Source organism: Orcinus orca, chromosome 15 (genome assembly GCF_937001465.1).
Source record: "Orcinus orca chromosome 15, mOrcOrc1.1, whole genome shotgun sequence".
NCBI lineage: Eukaryota > Metazoa > Chordata > Mammalia > Artiodactyla > Delphinidae > Orcinus > Orcinus orca.
In genome coordinates this window covers 64,494,513-64,513,438 of record NC_064573.1, presented here as the reverse complement: position 1 = coordinate 64,513,438, position 18,926 = coordinate 64,494,513, and the positions used below count along the sequence as shown (strand labels likewise).

Sequence of the window (18,926 nt, the reverse complement as noted above, 5' to 3'; positions counted from 1 at the left end):
GGGACAGCAGGGCTCCGGGAGGACCCAAGCGGCAGGGGCAGCCTGGGGCTTCTTGGAGGAGGGGAGGGAGTGTGGCTCTGGGACCCAGGGGTGAGAGAATCATCGAAGGGGAGGGGGTGTGGTCCGGAGGGAAGTGGCCTGAACGGACGCGAGAGCTGCGAGGGCGCGCCGGAGCGGGAGGCGGGCATCAGCCGGACTTGTGGGCTGGCCGCCCTGGCGGGGCCACCTGGCCTCGGTTTCCCCACGCAGCGGGGCGGAGCGAGAACCGCGCGGGTCTGGAAGCCGCCCTGCAGGGGGCGCCCGCGGGCGGCGCGGCCGGAGCTGGAGACCCAGCGGCCGCCGAGACGGCGGGAGCCGGCGCGCTAGCAGCAGGTCAGTGGGGTCCCGCGTCCGGGGTCCCCAGGGTCCCGGGCGGGCGGCCGGGCAGCGTGGGGCCGTCGGAAGGTGCTGGACTGGGGGGCGGGAGGCGCGGGTCCCCTCCTCAGGTGCCCCGCCGCTCCGTCTCTTCCCGCCGACCTGAGAGCGAGTTCGTGGGCCGGGGTCCGAGCCCTGCCCGCGGCGGCGGCGGGAACAGCGGGTGCAGGGGCGGCTCGAGTGCGGCTGTCGCTCTAAGCCCGGTCGGGGGACGGTGCGCAGACCCTCTGGGCCACCCTGAAATGGACCGGAAGGTGCGCAGGGTAAGCGGGGAGGGGAAGGGGCGAGAGAGCGCGGCCCCAGCGGCAGGGGCGGGAACCTCGCCGGTTCGTTCTGGGCCACGGGCCGCCCGGGTACTCTATGAGCCCTCGGGGCGCGCCCTGGCCTGGCTGGGCTCGAGGCAGAGGCCGGCCTGAGCAGGGCGGGCCGGACCCCGCAGACGAGAACTTCCACAGGTGGAGCTGCCGAACGTCCAGGTGTTCCCGGGAAGCTGGGTGAGCAGACGGCGTCCGAGCGCCTGGGGCGCAGCGAGAAAGGGGGAGTCGAACGCCGGCCGAGCGCGGGCGCGTCCAGTGGGCATTGGTGGCGGGAACCGGACTTAGGGGGTCCCAGGAGAGGCCAGGGTTGGGGGCGCGCCTCGGACTGTCCTGGCCGTCCGCCGGGCTGCCCTGAGCCGACGTAGGAATTGCGGGAATGGTGGCGGCCCCCGAGGGACTTGGCGCGGGATGCCCAGGGGATCAAGGAGGGGCCGGGGCCAGCGGAGCAGAGATGTCTGCGTTGCGGGCGCGGCCACCGCGCTTTAGACTTCAATTTCCCCGACTGTACAATGGGAGGAAGGCGGAGGCCGAGGGCTCCGCAGGGGAGAAAAGAGAAGAGAGAAGTCCCCACCCCCTTTTCTCTGGACTGGAGCTGACCCCTGGGGGAGGACTAGGGCGGCCCCTTGTGCCGGTTCTCCCTCCCCATCTCAGGCGGCACCTAGGCCCGCTTCCACCCACAGGCCTGTGCTCCTTTCCCACCTGGAGCTCAGGCTGCCCTCTCCTTGGCCTCTGCTATCCAGCTTCCATCGACTCCCAGCCTCTGCACCCTCAGAAGACAATCCATGTCACCTCTATGCCGCTAGGGCTGCCCCTGCGTGTCCTGGTCCTGGGGCCCATGATGGAGAGTTCTTGGGAGCACAGTGGGCTAGGGAGGCTGTGTGGCATCAGGGGCTGCCTCCTTAGTCCTGCGGGGTCTGGTCCTAGATGCCTTGGATGGGCTGGAAAGGCTCTGCCCTATGGGCCAGGCCCCCTCCCAGGTTCTGGTCCATGGCGGGAGCTCCTCGCTGAGGCTTGTCCACACCTCCTTGCTCTACTCTTGCCCTTTAGGGTTTCCCTGGCTCTCCCAGGTCCTGGTGTCTCTTGGGCCACTGCCCCTCCCTCCCTGTCCCCTCATTGCAGACCAGATTCTGGGCTAAGCTGGCTTCTCTGTTCATCGCCTCAGGGAGGCTGAGGGCAGCCCAGACATGGCTGGCAGGAGACAGGCTTTGGGCCAGGTGGGTTTTGGTGGACGTGTGTGTTGCCTTCCTCACACTGGCCTGGGAAGTGCAGGTCTCTGACCACACACTGGTCCTGCCCCCAGGAATCCACAGCCTAAGAGGGCAATGGCTGGCTTCAGAGGCAACCCAACGGCCCAGAGACTTCCATGCCCAAACCTGGGTTCTAGTCTTGATTCACTTGCTGAGCAGCCCTGGGCCAGTCATTGCCCCAGCAAACCTGCCTTCTCATCTGTAAAATAAGCCTGATGGTGCAAGCAATGCTTAACGAGGGTTGCGGTGGAGAGTAAATGAGAGACAGGCATTGGTTATGGGGGACAGATTGGGATCTGTGCTTGAGCTTGGGAACCTGGGAGGGAGGCTCTTAGCCTTATGGGGTTGGGGGGGACACCACAAGAGATCGCTGTTGGCCGAGGAACATGTGGACTGGAGTTGGATTGGGAGCAAGCACCTGGCATCACACCCTGCAAAATGTAGGGCCTCTAGGTCTGCTGTGTAGGACCACAGCGCCTCGTGGCCCTCAGCAGTGACCTGAAATCCCTCAGCAACTCCTGCTCCCGTTTAACCTGCCTGACTCCTGAGCCACCTCTGAGTGAGCTGGAACTGCCACCCCAAGTGTCTTGTGGGGGTCAGTCCTGTCTGCTGAAAGATGTGTACACATGAGAGCCAAGGCGAGCACAGCCTGAGGGAAGGCAAGGGCTTGAAGGATGGGCTGAGAAGTTGTTTTGGTGTGTGTGTCAGGGGACCCTGAGGAGATCACTGGTGTCAGGTGCTAAGTTGACAAAAGGATGAGCTCCGGCCCCTAGGGAAGGATCTGGGCCTGGGAAATGTTGGCGGCCACAGAAGGGAGGGTTTGCCCCATGGTCTGGAGGCTGAAGGGAGCAGTGGGAGTGCGGTGCTAAGGGTGGGCCCCTGGAAGTCTGTGCTGGGCCCAGATGGGGGAAGGGAAGTGAGGAATGGCAGGAGTTCAGAGCTGGGATGCAGGGAGCCCTCGCAAGAGACTGCTCACCTCCCGGACAGGGCTGGGAGCTCTGGGTGGTGGGAAGGAGCAGTTTAGTGGCAGAGGTCCCCCAGCCCTTGCCCACAGAATCATGCAAGGGGCCCCTACAGTGTGGAAGCCATGGGATCCTGACTCCTGATGGGGACTGGAGAAGCTCAGCTGCCCTCACTCTAGCTGGGGGAGCAGGATGGTGGATGGGGGAGATGGGGGAGGGAAGGCAGGAGGCTTCAGCTTTCCAGGACCCCCGCAGGCCTCTGGCATGCTTCTGGGCCTTGCACAGACTGTTGCCTTTGCCTGGAATCTCCTTTCCTCTCTTCCCTGACCCTTCAAATCCAGCATGAATACCCCCTCCCCTGAGAGCCCTTCCAGACTCCTCTGGCCCACAACCCCTTCCATAGGACAAGCTTGTTTCAGAAGTTGCTGGGCAGGGTCTTTCTGCGGTTCCCACCTCTGCTGCTGCTCGCGTCAGCCCAGCTGTCACCTGGAAGAAAGGCTGCCTTGGTGCGCCATGGAGAGGCAGTCAGTGCCACTCTGGTGCCTCCCTGCTGTCAGGGTAATGGTTTCTGCCCAGAGGCCCCCAGGGCTGGTATGTGTCTGCCCATCTGTCACAGAGCATTCACCTCTGGCCCCTCAGTGGCCTCTGCAAACCGTAAGCCAGGTACCAGAGGCCACTGAGTGACCAGGGAGCAGTGGCAGGGCCGTGCTGGAGTTGGTCTGGCTGACCCTCTTGCTCTCTCCTTTCAGCCTCCAGGGCTGCATCATCACATCTTCATCCCAGGGACCCCAAAAGTGGGTCTGCCTGCCTCCCGTCCTCAGCATACCCACCCTCTGGGAGCTCCTGAGGCTGTGCACCTGGCACTGCCCCTTCAGCAGGCCAGCCTTCTGTCAGGGTCCCACCCCAGGCCCACTAGGGTCTATGTTCTCAGGGCCATTTAGAAGCCCCCCCCCCATCTTGACCTCTTCAGGCATGGTAGTGCCTGTCGTCATGCCAGTAGAAGATTCACTTGAGAGGTGTGGGTGCTGAGCCATGTGGGTGAGGAGGTTGTCTCACTGTGGCCTGCTGTACCAGAGGGGAAGCCTCTTGCTCAGGGTCTCAGGGAGTGTGGGATGGAGCAGGAGTGGGACCCCATCTGGGTTCCTTGCAACACAGGGTGGGCACGTAGCACTTTGTGTGTGGAGTGGCCCCTTGGAGGGGGAGTCAGGTGAGGCAGCCCATGGGGGTGAGTGGCCACGTCAGGCTGGGAAGAGGCAGGGCCTGTGGCCTCTCTGGCATCTGGCCTGGACACGAGGGGGTGGAAGGGGGATTCTGGGCCCCCAGCAGGGAGAAAGGCCCTGCGGCTCCAGGCGTTGCTGATGTGGAGGCTGCTCTGGGGGCTGGGCTCAGTGCAGGGAGTAGGCTCTCAGCCCCAGTCCTGCCCACATCCTGCCCCCAGGCTCTGAAAGCAGCAGCTGCACACCCCAGGGGCCGTGGGGGAAGGGACACCACTGGTGCCTGCCAGGGTACCTGGGGCCCAGCCCTCACAAGGTTCCTGAAGTTGGAGCTGCTAGCAACCCTGCAGGGAGGGAGAGAGGGAGGGAAGATGTGCCATGACACAGAGGATGCTCACCTCCAGGCAACACTGGAGATGGCCCTGCTCTCATTGATGGGTTCGGAGAGGGGCCTGGCCGGTCCCAGGGTCCTGGGGTTTGGGAGTCTTGTGCCCAGGCCTGGGCCACTCTAAAGGCCACTGGAGGGCTTGTGGTTGGGGCAGAGCTGAGCTGCCTGTCCAGCTAGTTCTCCTTTGCTTGTTGACCTCTCCACTCTCCCACTGAGTTCCCTTCCCACTGAGGTGCTGCTGCTCAGTCTACCTTCCATTTCTTTCAACTACCTGCTCTGAGGTTTGGGTGAGAATTCCACAGTGCGGTCTTCAGATCCCCAACTGTCTCCTCAAACTGTATGCACATGACAACACATCAATTGTGTTCTCCTCAATCCTTCTGTTTTTCATTTCCAGGATTTTTATATTATTTCTCGTTCATATTTGCCTGTTCTTGTTTTGGTTCTGCCAATAATTCTCATTCTTGTTTATGGATACTACTCCTTTATCTCTTTGAAGATCCTAAATGTCTTTGAAAATTATTAGATTACTATATTATCTTCATCTCTGGAATGAATTAATCTCTATATTGAGGTCTTGGAAGTGGGGAGTGACCTGCACACCTGGGTAGTAGCCAGCTCTCAGGACAGTCTCCTGGGACAACTCTGCCTTAAGGCCCCCCCTGTGGGCTCAGGGCCTGTTGGGGTCAGGCTCAGCAGCAGGTGGCACAAAGCTCCCTGTGCTGTAGCAGCTGGGATGCTGCCTGGCACAGAGTAGGTACTTGGAAACATCTGCTGTGAGAAAGTAGTGGAGGATTCTCAGGCTGGGATTCTGGAACCCAGGAACAGGCCCAGTGTGGCTGCAACAGGCACAAGGCGCTAGGCTGGCTTTGGTACATTGCCCTTAGCTGCACTCAGGAGCAGGTGTGCAGGGTCCTGCCTGGAAGTTGGCGGGCACTTCTATCCACCGGGCTCTGGGGGGTACAGCCACCATGTGGGCATGTGTACAGAAAGCCTTGCTAGTCTGATGTACAAGGAGCCAGGAAATGTGCGGGTTTGATTAAATGGAGTTTTAATTAAAGTGGCCAGACTGGTGAGGGTAAGGAGAAAGGCGGGAAGCAGCAGCAGTTTTGAGTCTAACTGCTGGGGAATCCTGTGGGTTTGTCCTTTTGAGGCTTATCATGCACCTTCCCCAGCATGTAACTCTGATCTGTATGGGATGGCTTCTGCCCTCTGCCCTGTCCCCAATAAGGGACAATCACAAGGAAATATTACATTATTAATATTTCATTTCCCCTCTTGGCTAGCAACAGATGACTCAAGGATTAATTAGAGCCAACAGAGAGGAACAGGAAATTGCCAGATCCTGGCCCCGCCCCCAGCCCCCTCCCCCTGGGCCTCCAACCTTCCTGTCACTCTTGCTCTAGGAGGCCTCTGAAGGGAGGAAAGCAGAGAGGGGCCAGGAGGCCCTAGGAAATCTTGCTGCTGCTGTTTTTCATGGGCATTCCCCCAGCTCTGTTCCACCCTTTTATGCTCATGGTAAAGCTGGGAGGGCATTAGCCTCTTTGAGCCTTAGCTTCCTCATCTGTAGAGTGAAGTTCATGGGGCCAGCCAGTGAGAACACAGATGACCCACAGACCTCTGCACCCTCATTTCCTGAGCTCCCAAGCAGGCCGTGCAAACTATTGTAGAGGGTCTGGAGTGGAGTCCAGGCAGCCGGGCCCTGGGAGAGCACAGGGCTTGGTGGCTCAGTGGTGGCTGGAGCCTTGTTTTCCCCAGCTGACTGTGTACGTTGATTCCCAGTTCCTGTCAGTGACTCATTAGTACCTTAAAACAGGCCATCTTGGGAGCATTTTACTACAAAACTCTGGCAAAGGCCCCAAGTTAGGGCACCCCCAACCCTGGGCTGATTTGCGGTCTGACAGCTGGGAAGCTTCAACCTCCTCCCAGCTACCTCCGTGCCCTGCTCACCCCGCGGTGCCCTGGGCTCCACTGATGTGCTCTGCTTGGGGCTGGGAGATTCTAGTCTGGCAGATAACCAGGTTGCCTGTGTGGCCAGGCAAGCTTCAACACGGGATGTGCTGGCAGCTGCTGGAGGGCCTGCAGGAAAGCTGTAGAAGGCTGATGGGGAGCCCAGTGTGCAGGGAGGCAGCCTTCCAGACCCAGCTGGCAGGGGTGTGTCTGGCTCCTTGCAGGGCTGACCTGGGCTGGAGGGTCTGTTGTATCCAGTGAGACTGGGAAGGTACCCAAGGCTTGCTGGACAGTAGGAAGGTGCCTTCAGCTTAGTCAGGAAGGGTGCTGGTACCAGGTGCTGTGAGGCCTGAGAGCCCACAGTACAGAAGGTGATGGGGAAGCCCCAAGGATTTAGGGGTCCCGAGTCTGCCAGGAGAACCTCACCAAACAGAGGGCTTGGGTTAGGGTCCCCAAACACCCTTCTATGCTGGGCATCCCAGCCCACATGGAGTCAGCCCAACATCCAGGGCAGATGCTAATGATGTGACCCCATCAGTAGGGCTCCAGGCAGTGGGGCCAGACAGCCCACGTTCAGCTCCACAAAAACGTGGTACTTATCTGGGTCAGGTGGATCACTGGTGGCCCCACCTTATCTGACCCTGGGAAGCACCCTCTGAATCTGGATGATGGCCTAGGGCCAAGTCAGGTTTCTAGCCTGGGCTGGTTGGACTGGCAGAGGCTGTGTCTCTGTCAATGCAGATTCCCCAGGAAAGGCTGAGGCCAGGGTAAGAAGGCTGGCAGGGGGTTGTCCGGAGGCCAGGAAGGTGGATGGGTGGCTCACTGGTGGTAGGAGGCAGGGTCCCTGGGGCTTGCTGGGTCTGACTGGACAGTGGCCCGCTGCTGGTGGTGCTGAACCTGGGAGGCCCCCAGATGGGAGGCAGCTCTGGGGCTGTCACTTCACTCCTGCAGAACGAGGACGAGACACTGGACACATAGCCTCTGCAGTCAGGGTGCCCCTGGTGAATGCTACTCTGGGCTGCAGGCCGGGAACACCAAGGGACACTGTGTGGCCAGAGTTGGCACCAGGAGACTTGGTCTGCCCTACCTCCGCCAGTGACATGCTTTGTAAGTAGCTGGCTGGCAAATGCCCTGTGCACAGCAGGGGCTCGGTGGGACTTGTCCATGGCCCCTTGGAGGCAGGCTCCTGCCAGGCCTGGGAGAAGACGTGGGCTGCAGGAACCCCTTGGGTTCTCAGGAGCTCGGCCTCCTCTTCTCTCTCCGGCTTCCTGGGGCTGGGCACTCCCCTCCAAGCCTCCCAGTGGGCATGGGGGACACCTCTCTGTTGTACCTCTCCGTGCCCACCCAGCTCCTGCCACCTGAGGTAGATCGGAGTTAGAAGGAAACTTGGGGTCATTTATTGCAGCTCTAAATCACCTCCTGGACAGGGTGGAGGGAGCCTGGCCCTTGGAATACAGGCAGGGACAATAAGCAAACTTCTCCCAAGGTTGCCAGTCCTCTTGATCCCTCGTATCCTGGAAGAGAGAGGGGGGATGCAACCCCGAGCCCACACGTGGGCCTGAAAGGCAGCTTCAGGCTTTTTGTTCCCAGGCAGGCGGCAGCCACTATCCATGTGCACCTGGACCATGAAAGCCCAGGACTGCAGGAGGGGGTGGATTTGGCATGGAGGACACTGCTGGGCAGCACACGTGAGTGTGACAAGGGGGAGGTAGAGGTGATGGGGAGAGGCCCCTGGACTGGCAGGGGCGATAGAGACTGTTTCACAAGCTCAAGGGGGATCCCTGGGGGTTTGCTTCTACTGGGTGTCACTAATTCTTTACGTTTCTATGACATTTTGACTGGGGGAGCCCTTTCAAATGTGTTCACTCCCTTCTCATAGAATCATGGGTGAGAGCTGCAATGGCCCCCAGAGGCTACTGGGGTCCAACCTCCCCACTGTATCAGTGGGGAAACTGAGGCCCAGAAAGGAAGAACATTGTTGCCCGCAGTCCCCAGGCAAGCCTGGCTGAGCGCACCAGCCAGGCTGGGGAGCAGGTGTGGGAGGAGGGAGTGAGGGGGGAGGCGAGGCGGCCGCCCCTCCCAGATGTGCAGTCAGCTGGCGGGGGCTGCTGAGGGGCGGGCTCCCTTTGTGCCTGCTCCAACACTCTGTGCAGCACCACCAGTGAGGGCAAGAGGGCTTACCTGCCAGCAGTGGGAGACAGGACCAGAGGGCCACCAGATCCTCCCAGATCAGAGCTCTGGGGTCTCTGGGCCTGTTCCTTATGCGGGCAGCATAGGTAGGTGCTGGTAGTCCCCGGGGAGCGCTCTCAGGGGGATGGAGCAGACTGAAGCTGGCTGAGAGAGAAGGTGGGTGGCCCTGGGAGATCCAGGGGTTAAGGAGGCCTTTCCAGGAGGGAGGGTCATGGGGTAGTGGTGAGCTCAGGGATCCAGGAAACTGGCAGAGCTGCCCCAGAAGGCTTGAGAAGCTAAGCCTGGGGGCCAACACAAGTGACTCAACTCTGAAAGTTCTCGGCTCCTCTGGAAGAAAAACAGACTGGGGTTGATCCCTGGCCCTCTGTTTCAGGTAGGAGAGGCAGGGCACGGTAGGTCGTCCTCAGGCTGATGCCTGGCCTGTGGGGAGGGCGTTGGGGAACCGGGGCTGAGGGCTGCCCCTGGGAATCTTCAGCTGTGCCCCTGCCAGTGGTCCACCTCCTCACGTGGCTTCTCCCTTGGCAGGTACCACAGGAACTCTGAAGCTAAGCTGAGCCAAGATGCCGCCAGAGCCCCTGGAGAGGGCCTGGTTTCTGAAGACTCGGAGTTGGCTGTGAAAAGCCCTTGGGGGGCCCCCCCAACGGCAGGGACGCTCCTGGCTCCTGTGAAGGGGCTCAGGGCCTGGGCAGGCCAGCTGTGCTGCAGCTATGGACCGTGAGCTGGCCTGGCCTGCGTCCTTGCTGACCCTGCCCATCTGCAGCTGTGCCCAACATGGGCTCCTCGGTGTACATCATGGTGGAGCTGGCCATTGCCGTGCTGGCCATCCTGGGCAACGTGCTGGTGTGCTGGGCTGTGTGGCTGAACAGCAATCTGCAGAACGTCACCAACTACTTTGTGGTATCCCTGGCGGCAGCCGATATCGCCGTGGGGGTCCTTGCCATCCCTTTTGCCATAACCATCAGCACGGGGTTCTGTGCCGCCTGCCACAGCTGCCTCTTCTTCGCCTGCTTCGTGCTAGTCCTCACGCAGAGTTCCATCTTCAGCCTCCTGGCCATCGCCATTGACCGCTACATCGCCATCCGCATCCCACTCCGGTGAGCCACGTTCTCTTCCCTGGTACACCTCATGCTGGGGGCCACATCTGTGAAAAAGCTCCCTGTGTCAGGGTCTGGTCTGTGCCAGGATCAGAGTGAACCAGGGGTCAGGGTGAACTTGGGGTCAGGATTTGGTCTGGGGTCAGTGTGTTGAGCTGAGGACAGGGCCATGGGGCTCAGTCTGGGGCTGCCCAGGGCTTGGCACATGGCCAGCACTTGTGCCACACCAGCTGATCCCTGTGGGCACAGGGCAGGCTGGTCCTTCCCAGGTTCCCCTGGGCTACATGGGTGAGGCTGCCGTGTTTTGGCTATTGGCAGATGTGTGCAGCCCAGGCCTGGGTGGGTGCATCTGGGGCGTTCTTCACACAGCATGACAGTGGGGCAGGGTGGGCACCACGGGAAACCACAGGACCTGAGAGCTAGAAGCCCGCCCACCTACCCGCCTGCCTTCCTCCAGCTCCTCCAGGCTGCCCTGCAGCTTGCACATTAGGAAAATGACCCAGAGAGGGGAAGTGACTTGGTCAAATGCCTTCGTGAGTCACTTGGACCTCTATGCAAATTCTGTGCTGCTCAGTCACCAAGTGTTCATGGGGGACGGGAGCTGGCTGGTGGATGGGGGTTTTTATGGTGAAACTTTTGTGAAATGACTTCAGCCATGTATTGTGTAAACAAAGACTTTCCCTGAGGCTGAGTTCACTTAAAGACAGCCTCCACCTACCACCACCGACCCATGGGCAGGGCTAGTTAAGTGTCCCTCCCCACCTGGGGGCCAGCCTGGGGGCCTTCTGCCCCACCTCCTCACCCCTCCACCCTGGAGCTGGGTTCCACAGCCTAGATGGCTGCAGGCCCTGAGGGAGGTCTCAGAGGATGGTGTGCCCCCATCCAGTGGCGAATTCTCTGAACCAGAGTAGTCCCATGAGCTCCACGCTGGGCTGAGGGTGCCCCAGCCAGGACAGGGAACAGGCTCAATGAGCAAATGGAAATATAGAGTGTCAAACCCAGGGGCACCCTTAGAGGTCATTTCCTCTCATCTTATGGATGGAAAAATGAGGCTCAGAGAAGGGAGTCAGCCCCCAGGGCTACGCAATGAGTTGGTAGCACAGTCAGGACTGGGCCTGGGAAGAAACATGACTGCCACCCTCGGTGACTTCAGTCTTTTGGGAGCTGGTCATAGGGTGGCCCCTGTCTCCCAGAACCTGGCCCACCTGGGCTCTAAGGGAAAAGCAGACACCCTCATCATGCTGCTTAAATGAAGGAAGGAGCCTGGGCCCCGTGTGGCCCTCCCAGAATACTTTGTCTCGGGACAGCCTAGGACCCTTGTCAAAAGAAAAGGGGACTCTGGCTGGTCCTAATAGAGGACCAGCCTAAACAGGCAGAGCCAGAGTCCAGGCTCGACCAGGACACAGAGGCCTTAGGGCTCCCAGGCTGATTGATTGGTGTCCACTTCGGGGCCAGGCCAGTGTGGGCTGGGCCGGGCCGGCCCTGGCAGAATGTTCAGTGGGGAGCAGAGGTGTCGTTCTCAATTTCTTCCCTGATTCAAGCAGTAGATTCGAGGGAGAGATCAGAGCTGCTGATCTCAATCTAAAGGGCCTTCCTTGGCTTCTTTTTCTTGTCTCTGTTTTTCAAGAGTCAAAAGTCCCATCCTCCCTGATGCAAGAGGATGGGACACGCTGTGTGACTGTGGAACGTCAGCTGCCTCTCTCTGGGCCCATTTTTCATCTATAAAAGGGGCCAGGTCTCTATCCCTCTGAGCTCACAAAGCTGTTCTGAGGGCCCAGTGAGTGGACGGGAGTGTTCTGAGGGCCCAGTGAGTGGACTGGAGTGATGGGTCCCTGAGGAAGGATGGCAGGGTGGGGTGGATGGAGATTCAGGTCTTTCTGAAGCTGCTGGAGGTTCAGAGCTATGGACCTGGCCCCCCCTCCCAACCCCATCTGCCTGCCCAACTCCCACAGTCTTCCAGAGCAGGACCTAGTTCCACCCAGACCTTGGCCATTTGAGCTCCACTTGATAGGGCTTAGAAGGGTCAGCCTGGCTGTCTTGGGTTAGGGAGCCAATGGGATGACGGTGGTGATGATGCTCAACCCTGCTTGGGGCAGAGAGCTCCACGTTTGTCAGAGGATGTTGGCTCAGCGTCTCCTTTGATCTTCTCGGCCGGCATTGTGGCCGGGAGGATGTTATGACCCTCCTGTTACTCGTGGGGAGGCCAGAGCCAGAGAAGGAAAAGTGTCTCCGGACGCGGGGACTCCAGGGCCCTTCACCCTGCTCCAGGTCCCCTTGGGTCCCTCCACTTTCCTCTTCCTCAAGGGTACTGGGCTGGCGAGGGCTGGGAGAACGAGGTGTGTAAAGTTGTCCGTGTGGGGCTCCTGAGAGCAAGCTGGGCATGAGTGGGGACTAGATGGAGGCAGATGGTAACCCGGGGCAGCTCTGGGACTGCTGCCTGGCTCAGGGTGCCCATTCCTGCCCCCCTTCCTCTGTCCCCTTCCAGCTGGAATCCAGTCTCTCCTGTGTGCTGTTTCCTGATCCACTCAGTAAGTCCATTTGGCTAACCTGAAGTCCAGCCTCTGACCGATGCTCTGGATGCCTAGCTCCAGGCCTGCACCGTTCACCATTAATTTTTCTTTTTTTTAAAAAGAATTCAGTTTCAGAAAAATCTTATGTGCTCCTTCCCAAGTGCACGGACCCTACTGGGCTAGGGCAGGGCCTGGACAGAGGCAGGGATGGGAGCTCTCCATGTCCCCAGAGGACAGAATTCCCAGGGTGACAAAGGCTTTCTTTTCCCAGGGGAATTCCACACCCCTTGTCTCCCATCTCTCACTTTAGCCCCTTCTGACTGCTCTCTCCCTTCGGGAAACAGGCCTTCGTATGGGGCAGCAGAGTCCTGTGTGGTGAACTGCCCCAGGGAACAAAACCTGAGTACCCTGGCTTCTAAGGGGGCAGGATTGGGAGAGAGGACTCCCTGCAGGAGGTGACGCCATGGGTTGCTGGGGATGCGTTGGAATGGGCATTGGCGTGTGTGGGGAAAGGGGTAACAGAAGGGGGCCAAGCCTGGACAAAGGCCACAGGGAAGGAATAAGCATGTGGGCTCTGGGCCAGGGAGAGGTGACAGGAGAACAGGCCTACAGGGAGGCTGTGAGGCTGGCTCAGGCCTTCCCATGCTTGGGAGGGAGTTTGGGTTTTAGCTGTAGGTCAGTGGCTCCTTTGGACAACTTAGGAAAGCTCCGCCTTCTCCTGACTGAAGGGCAAATGCACGGGAAGCCCTAACCTGAATTGTGGGGGGTACTATTGGATCATAGGGTAAGCCCCCAATGTAAGTAATGGGGAGCCCCCAGGAAGGGGCAGCCTGTGAGCTGGAGGACATAGGGATGCAGAAACACCTCTAAACGCGGGGGATGTGGTTCTGGCACTGGCTTCCTATGACACTTCTGGGCTCCCCAGAACAGCAGAGCATGACCCTGGATGGCCTTGGCACCCCCTCCACCAGGCAAGCAGTCTATGTCTGAGGCCCAGGAGGGCAAGATGTGACTGCCTTAGTCACAGACACAGCTCAGGGGATGGGAGATGCTGCTGGGCCAGGCTGTGGTTTGGCCATCGTTCCATCTGGGCCCTAATGTTGATCCAGTCCCCTGGGAGCCTGGGTCCAGGGCTCTAAGCCTAAGAGGCTTTCTTTCGAATAACAAAATTAATCTGTTTGGTATCTTTTTAAAATAAATAATACCTGCATGTATTACAACATCAAAAAAGAACAAAAGCATATATGGTAAAGAATTGTCCCCCTTGCCCCACCTCAGCTCCCTTCCTGGAAGGCAGTGTTGGGAATCCTTCCAGACATCCTTTGCATACAGAGACAAGTGCTATCAATGTGTTTCTGTTTCTGTCCCCAGGACAGGAGGAGCTTTCTTTTCAGAATGCAGTGGCAGACTTCCTCTCCTAGGTTTCCTCATCTAAATGTAGACAAGTGGACAAAACAGGAATTTTCAAACCGTGTCCCCAGAAGCCTTCAGGCTGGGCCCTGGCTTCCCCCCCAGTTCATTCATTCAGTGAATATTATTAAGCCTCCTCTCTTCCTCGGCAGCTCCAATTCTGTGATTGCCTGGGAATGCAGGTGAGAAGGGTTGCTGCTGGAGAACAATTTGAAAATCCCAAAAGCAGGTGGCCTCCAGGATCTTCTACACCATCCCTATTACTGCTTGCTTCTGCTTGACTGCCTCAAATGACAGGAGCTTCACCACTGCCTGAGGCAGTCCATTTCTCCTGTGAATAGCTCATTTACCCTGAGCCACAATCCATCTCCCTATAATTTTCACCCAACAATTCTACAATCTGCCCTCATGCGACAGTGCTCACAAGCCCCAGATTCTTAGTCCCATTTTACAGATAGGGAAACTGAGGCTCGGAGACGCAGTGACAACATGGCTAAACAAGAATGCACCATCGCTAGAACCCAGAGGGAATATGCTTTTCTTCAGAAAAATATCAACATTAAAATAGCCTCCTGGGAGTTCCCTGGTGCCCAGCGGTTAAGACTCCGAGCTCACAATGCAGGGGGCCCAGGTTCGATCCCTGGTCAGGGAACTAGATCCCACATGCCACAACTAAGGGCCCACGTGCCACGATGAAGATGCCACATGCTGCAACTAAGACCCAGTGCAGCCAAACACATTAAAATAGCCTCTTATTCAATCAGATCATATAAATTACTATTTGTAGAGTACTAAAAACAGTGCCTGGCACAGAGCAAGTGCTATATAAGTAATAAATGGAAAAAAAAAAACCTGTGACCTCACGTTTGAAGCTCCAGAACAGGAAATAGGGCAGTATAGGCTCTCTGTGGCTTGACAGAAATGGGCAAGTCCACGACCCTCTTCCTGCTGCAGGCACCCAAGCCCCCAGTGAATGGGGCTGCAGAGCTCGGGAGAACGGTCCTGCTAGGTTACTGTTTGGGTTCAGAAATGAGGAAGTTACCTTGGCCCGAGTTGCCTCTGGATTCCTGGAATGTCCAGGCAAGTCCATTCCTCTCCTTGGGCCTCAGTTTCTCTACCTATAAAACGAGAGGGTTGGAATAGACTAGAGGTCAGAGGCCACCGTGGTTTTTTTTCCCTTAATTTGAATCAGTTGACAAAATTTAAACCATGGGAGGTTTTACCCAGAAAAATCAGCTCCCAGACCCTCCTGAGATCTGGCAGCACTGGGCAAGTTTAAATGGTGGGGGTGGGGGAGGGGGTGGCTGAGTGGTATCAGCTGCCTCCTGCACACAGGGTAAATACCCACCAGCCTGCCTGCCTCACACATTTGTAACCTCTAGGCCCCTGTGTTTGCTACCCCATGGACTAGTTTCTATGGATACTTCCAGCTCCAGAATTAAGCATGTTTTTCCTTGACACCTACTATGTCCTGTCTCAGTGATGGTAATGCAGCGATGGATATAGGGACCCAAGGGGCCCCCAGCCTTGGGAGCCCAGATTGGGTAGGGATTAGTTGAGCTTGGGTAGTAAACTTCTCTGAGATCTGTCTAACCTGAACTTAGAAAGGATGGGTAGGGTTTACTAGGTACAGAGGAAGGCAGTCTGGTGTTGCCGGAATCAAAACCGTTAAATGCAAAGTCATCCCTCAGAGATAACTGAGGTCACCTTCCTCAGTCAGGGAGATGATTTTTTGATTGCCCTTTCTTTTAATAAAAACGATACCACCCTTTTTTGTTGGCCTGAGGTCAGCTTCTGAGCCAGCAGATCAGGCCACTCCCCGAGTCTGGAACTGAGTCTGGTGCTCTAGAGTACTGAGTGATTTGGGGCAGACTACTTCTCCTCTCTGGACCTTAGAATCTCATGCAACTCTTTCCTCTTGAATGTTAAGGCTTATATAAATGTTAAGACATACTGATCTCATCTCTCTCCAGAGGGCTGTGGGTGAATTTGGAAGGGAGAGGGGGTATCTCATTTGGCCCGGGACCTCCACCCCTGTCCCACCTCTCCTTAGGGGCTTCTGGAGACCCTAAGTCAAGTGGGGAAGGAAGAGCATAAGCACAAGAGATGTGAACCACCTACAGGTTTGATCTGGCTGGTTTGGTTCCCAGCCAGCGAGTACCCTCCTGACCCCGTTCCCACTCTAAATAAAGGGACACCCACTGTAGCATCGACTGAGATCAACATGGAGGTTATAACTTCTCCCCTCCTCACCCCCCCAGAATCACTTACTAATTCCTTCAAACCAAACTAATTAAGTCCCAGGACTACTCATAATACTATTCAAAAATCATCTGGACGTCCATGCAGTGGTCTCCCTTTCCAGGGTGCCTGCTCTCCTGTTACCTCCTGTGAGAAAAGGCCAGGCTTGGCCCTCCTCTGAACAGAAGAGGATACTGAGGCTAGGAGGCAGGAAGTGACTGGTCCAAGACCTCACAGCCAGTGGATGAGGTACAGGTTGCTGCTCTGGGTTTCTGACTCTTGGCCCTTCCTAAGCCCTGGTTTCCCAGGCCTCTGATGCTGGTCTCCTCTCCCCAGGTACAATGGCTTGGTGACAGGCACGAGGGCCAAGGGCATCATTGCAGTCTGCTGGGTGCTATCGTTTGCCATCGGCCTGACTCCCATGCTAGGCTGGAACAACTGCAGTCAGCAGGAGGGCAGAAACCACTCGCAGGGCTGCAGGGTGGGCCAGGTGGCCTGTCTCTTTGAGGACGTGGTCCCCATGAACTACATGGTGTACTACAACTTCTTTGCTTGTGTCCTGGTGCCCCTGCTGCTCATGCTGGGTGTCTACTTGCGGATCTTCCTGGCAGCCCGGCGACAGCTGAAGCAGATGGAGAGCCAGCCTCTGCCGGGGGAGCGAGCCCGGTCCACGCTGCAGAAGGAGGTCCACGCTGCCAAGTCACTGGCCATCATTGTGGGGCTCTTCGCCCTCTGCTGGCTGCCCCTGCACATCATCAACTGCTTCACCTTCTTCTGTCCCAAGTGCAGCCACGCCCCACCCTGGCTCATGTACCTGACCATCATCCTCTCCCACACCAATTCCGTGGTGAATCCCTTCATCTATGCCTACCGCATCCGCGAGTTCCGCCAGACCTTCCGCAAGATCATTCGCAGCCACATCCTGAGGCAGCGGGAGCCCTTCAAAGCAGGTGGCACCAGTGCCCGGGCCCTGGCAGCTCACAGTAGCGACGCGGAGCAGATCAGCCTCCGCCTCAATGGCCACCCTCCCGGGGTGTGGGCCAACGGCAGTGCCCCCCAGCCTGAGCGGCGACCCAATGGCTACACCCTGGGGCTGTTGAGTGGAGGGAGTGCCCGTGAGTCCCACCAGGACATGGGCCTCCCAGATGTGGAGCTCCTCAGACAGGAGCTCAAGGGAGAGCGCCCAGAGTCCCTGGGCCTCGAGGGTCCCCAAGCCCAGGATGGAGCAGGAGTGTCCTGATGAACCACTGAGTCTGCCCCTTCCTAAGGGAAGGAAATCTTTCTCTTCCTGGTTGCTGGAACCAGTCACGTTGAGAGAAGAGTGCATGTGCCGGAGACCCTTCTCATGGCCGGTTTCCACTTTGGACTGAGGAGGGAGCCCCGGCTGGAGCAGCATGAGGCCCAGAAGGAAGGGTTTGGAGTCCGAGGAAGTGGACGTTTCATGCTGGGAGGCCCTGCATCAGGCCAGAGCCCCAGCACGAGAGCATCTTGGCTGGCCAGGGCTGGTCCCCAACTCCAGAAGCACCTAGAAGTGCCACCTTGTCTCCGCAGAGCAGCTGTGGCAGAGCAGGTTGGCTGGCCTGAGGCTGGGGAGTGGTTCCAAAAGGCCCCCCTGCCACACACACACCACCCTCCCCAGACTTTCCAAGGATTCAGGAGCTATTGTGCTCAGAGGTGGCGTTTGACTATTTTTTCCAGGAGAAAATGTAAGTGTGAGGAAACCCTTTTAATCTTCCCTGCCTGGTTGCTGGCTCTGTTTCAGCCCTGCTGCTAACCTGGCACCAGGAGTTGGCCCAGGGAGACCCAGGCAGCCCTCTCCCGCTGCCATGAGCTGTCATGCACGTCTCCTTCGAGGACAGCGAGTTGTAATGGAGCCGTGCCAGAGCGTGGGCGCAGGGGAGGATGTCGGGGCTGGCCAGCATGGGTTAGCCTGGGGAGCTCAGAGCTGCCCAGGTAGAGGCCCTATCTAACTGCCTTTCCTTCTGAAGGGAATGTTTTTTTTTTCTGAGATACAATAAAAATGAGCCACGTTGTGTTTTAAGCTTGTCCAACGAGAATGGTGTCTGAGTTCCTTTCCCTACTCCACAGCCAGGCCTGGCACACACATATGGGTATGTGTTGCAGGTGTGAGAGAGTGTGCACATATGTGCAGACAGCCTGCCTGCCTGGGGCCGTGATGGGACTCCCAGGCTCCCATCTTCCTAGGGAAGAGGCTGCCTGGATGCACCAAAATGCAAATGCCCATGTGCAGCCCCAAACCTGCATTCCTGTGAGAAGAGGATGTGAAAGGAGGGGACCCTTTCTCTAGCTGCTCTCCCTCCAGAAGCCACAGACCCATCCAGCCCTAGGCATTCCCTCAGTGTGGAGACCAGGCTCCTCCCTCCCTCATTACCTTCCTAATGTCCTTTGTAGGTCTCCTTCTATGTTACCTTCTCAGAGCTGTTTCCTTCACTCCCCACTGCCCTGCTCCACCCCTCAGCTGAGAGGGGATCTAGAAATGATGAGGGGGTGGGGTGGGGGGCTAAACTGCCTTCCCCTGGAGTCATCCCTCCTCCTACTCCCACAAAGAAACGTACAAGGAACAGGTGTTTCATGCTCTAACGCTGTCTCTGGGGCCCCCTGCCTAAGGAGAGGGTGCCACCCTTCTGTGCTGGAGAAGTCTGAGGCCCAGGGGAAGTGAGCAGTGTGCCCCAGCCGGAGGGCCAGTCTTGGTCTGAAGTCTCGCAGGCACACTCAGGGCGAAGACGGGCAGGAATGTTAGAACTTCACAGGTAATCCTCACGCAGCCCTGGGAGCCCCATTTTACAGATGACTAAACAACAGAGAGACTAAACCACCTCTCCTGAACAGAGAGGTTAAGTACTTGCCCCAGTCACACAGCTAGTTAATGGCAGAAGTGAACTTAAAACCCAAGGTTTATCTGACCAAAAAATCCATGATTTTTTTTCCCATTAACTTAACGATGAACTATTTCAACCAAACCGAAAAA

At 57.8% G+C, this 18,926-nt stretch overlaps 1 protein-coding gene and 1 long non-coding RNA gene across 5 annotated transcripts in view; one reads left to right on the top strand and one right to left on the bottom strand.

Moving 5' to 3' along the window:
• Window positions 1-393: 393 nt before the first annotated feature.
• On the top strand, window positions 394-17,983 carry ADORA2A (adenosine A2a receptor). 4 transcript variants are annotated; one of them, XM_033439694.2, is made up of 4 exons: window positions 394-668; window positions 8,083-8,180; window positions 9,208-9,776; window positions 16,274-17,983. In XM_033439694.2, the coding sequence occupies exons 3-4, from the start codon at window positions 9,454-9,456 to the stop codon at window positions 17,175-17,177; spliced, it is 1,227 nt and encodes a 408-aa protein (XP_033295585.1). In that variant the 5' UTR covers window positions 394-668; window positions 8,083-8,180; window positions 9,208-9,453; the 3' UTR covers window positions 17,178-17,983. The 4 variants fall into 4 exon arrangements, with proteins under 4 accessions (XP_033295585.1, XP_033295583.1, XP_004276104.1 ...); XM_033439692.2 differs by lacking the exon at window positions 394-668 and adding an exon at window positions 709-908; XM_033439693.2 differs by lacking the exon at window positions 394-668 and adding an exon at window positions 941-7,599.
• LOC125961318 (uncharacterized) overlaps window positions 9,748-18,926 on the bottom strand; it is a 51,080-nt gene continuing 41,901 nt past the window's right edge. Inside the window, exons 2-3 of the long non-coding RNA XR_007471880.1 lie at window positions 14,739-14,814; window positions 9,748-9,823 (exon numbers count right to left, since the gene is read on the bottom strand). This is a non-coding gene — a long non-coding RNA (uncharacterized LOC125961318). The remainder of the gene's footprint in view (window positions 9,824-14,738; window positions 14,815-18,926) is intronic.

What these genes read in the sequence shown, in the direction of transcription:
- ADORA2A (XM_033439694.2), top strand. Translation starts at nt 9,454, where the DNA reads ATGGGCTCCTCGGTGTACATCATGGTGGAGCTGGCCATTGCCGTGCTG. An exon ending in GCCATCCGCATCCCACTCCG is followed by an intron (nt 9,777 to 16,273) that starts GTGAGCCACGTT and finishes TCCTCTCCCCAG; the next exon opens with GTACAATGGCTTGGTGACAG.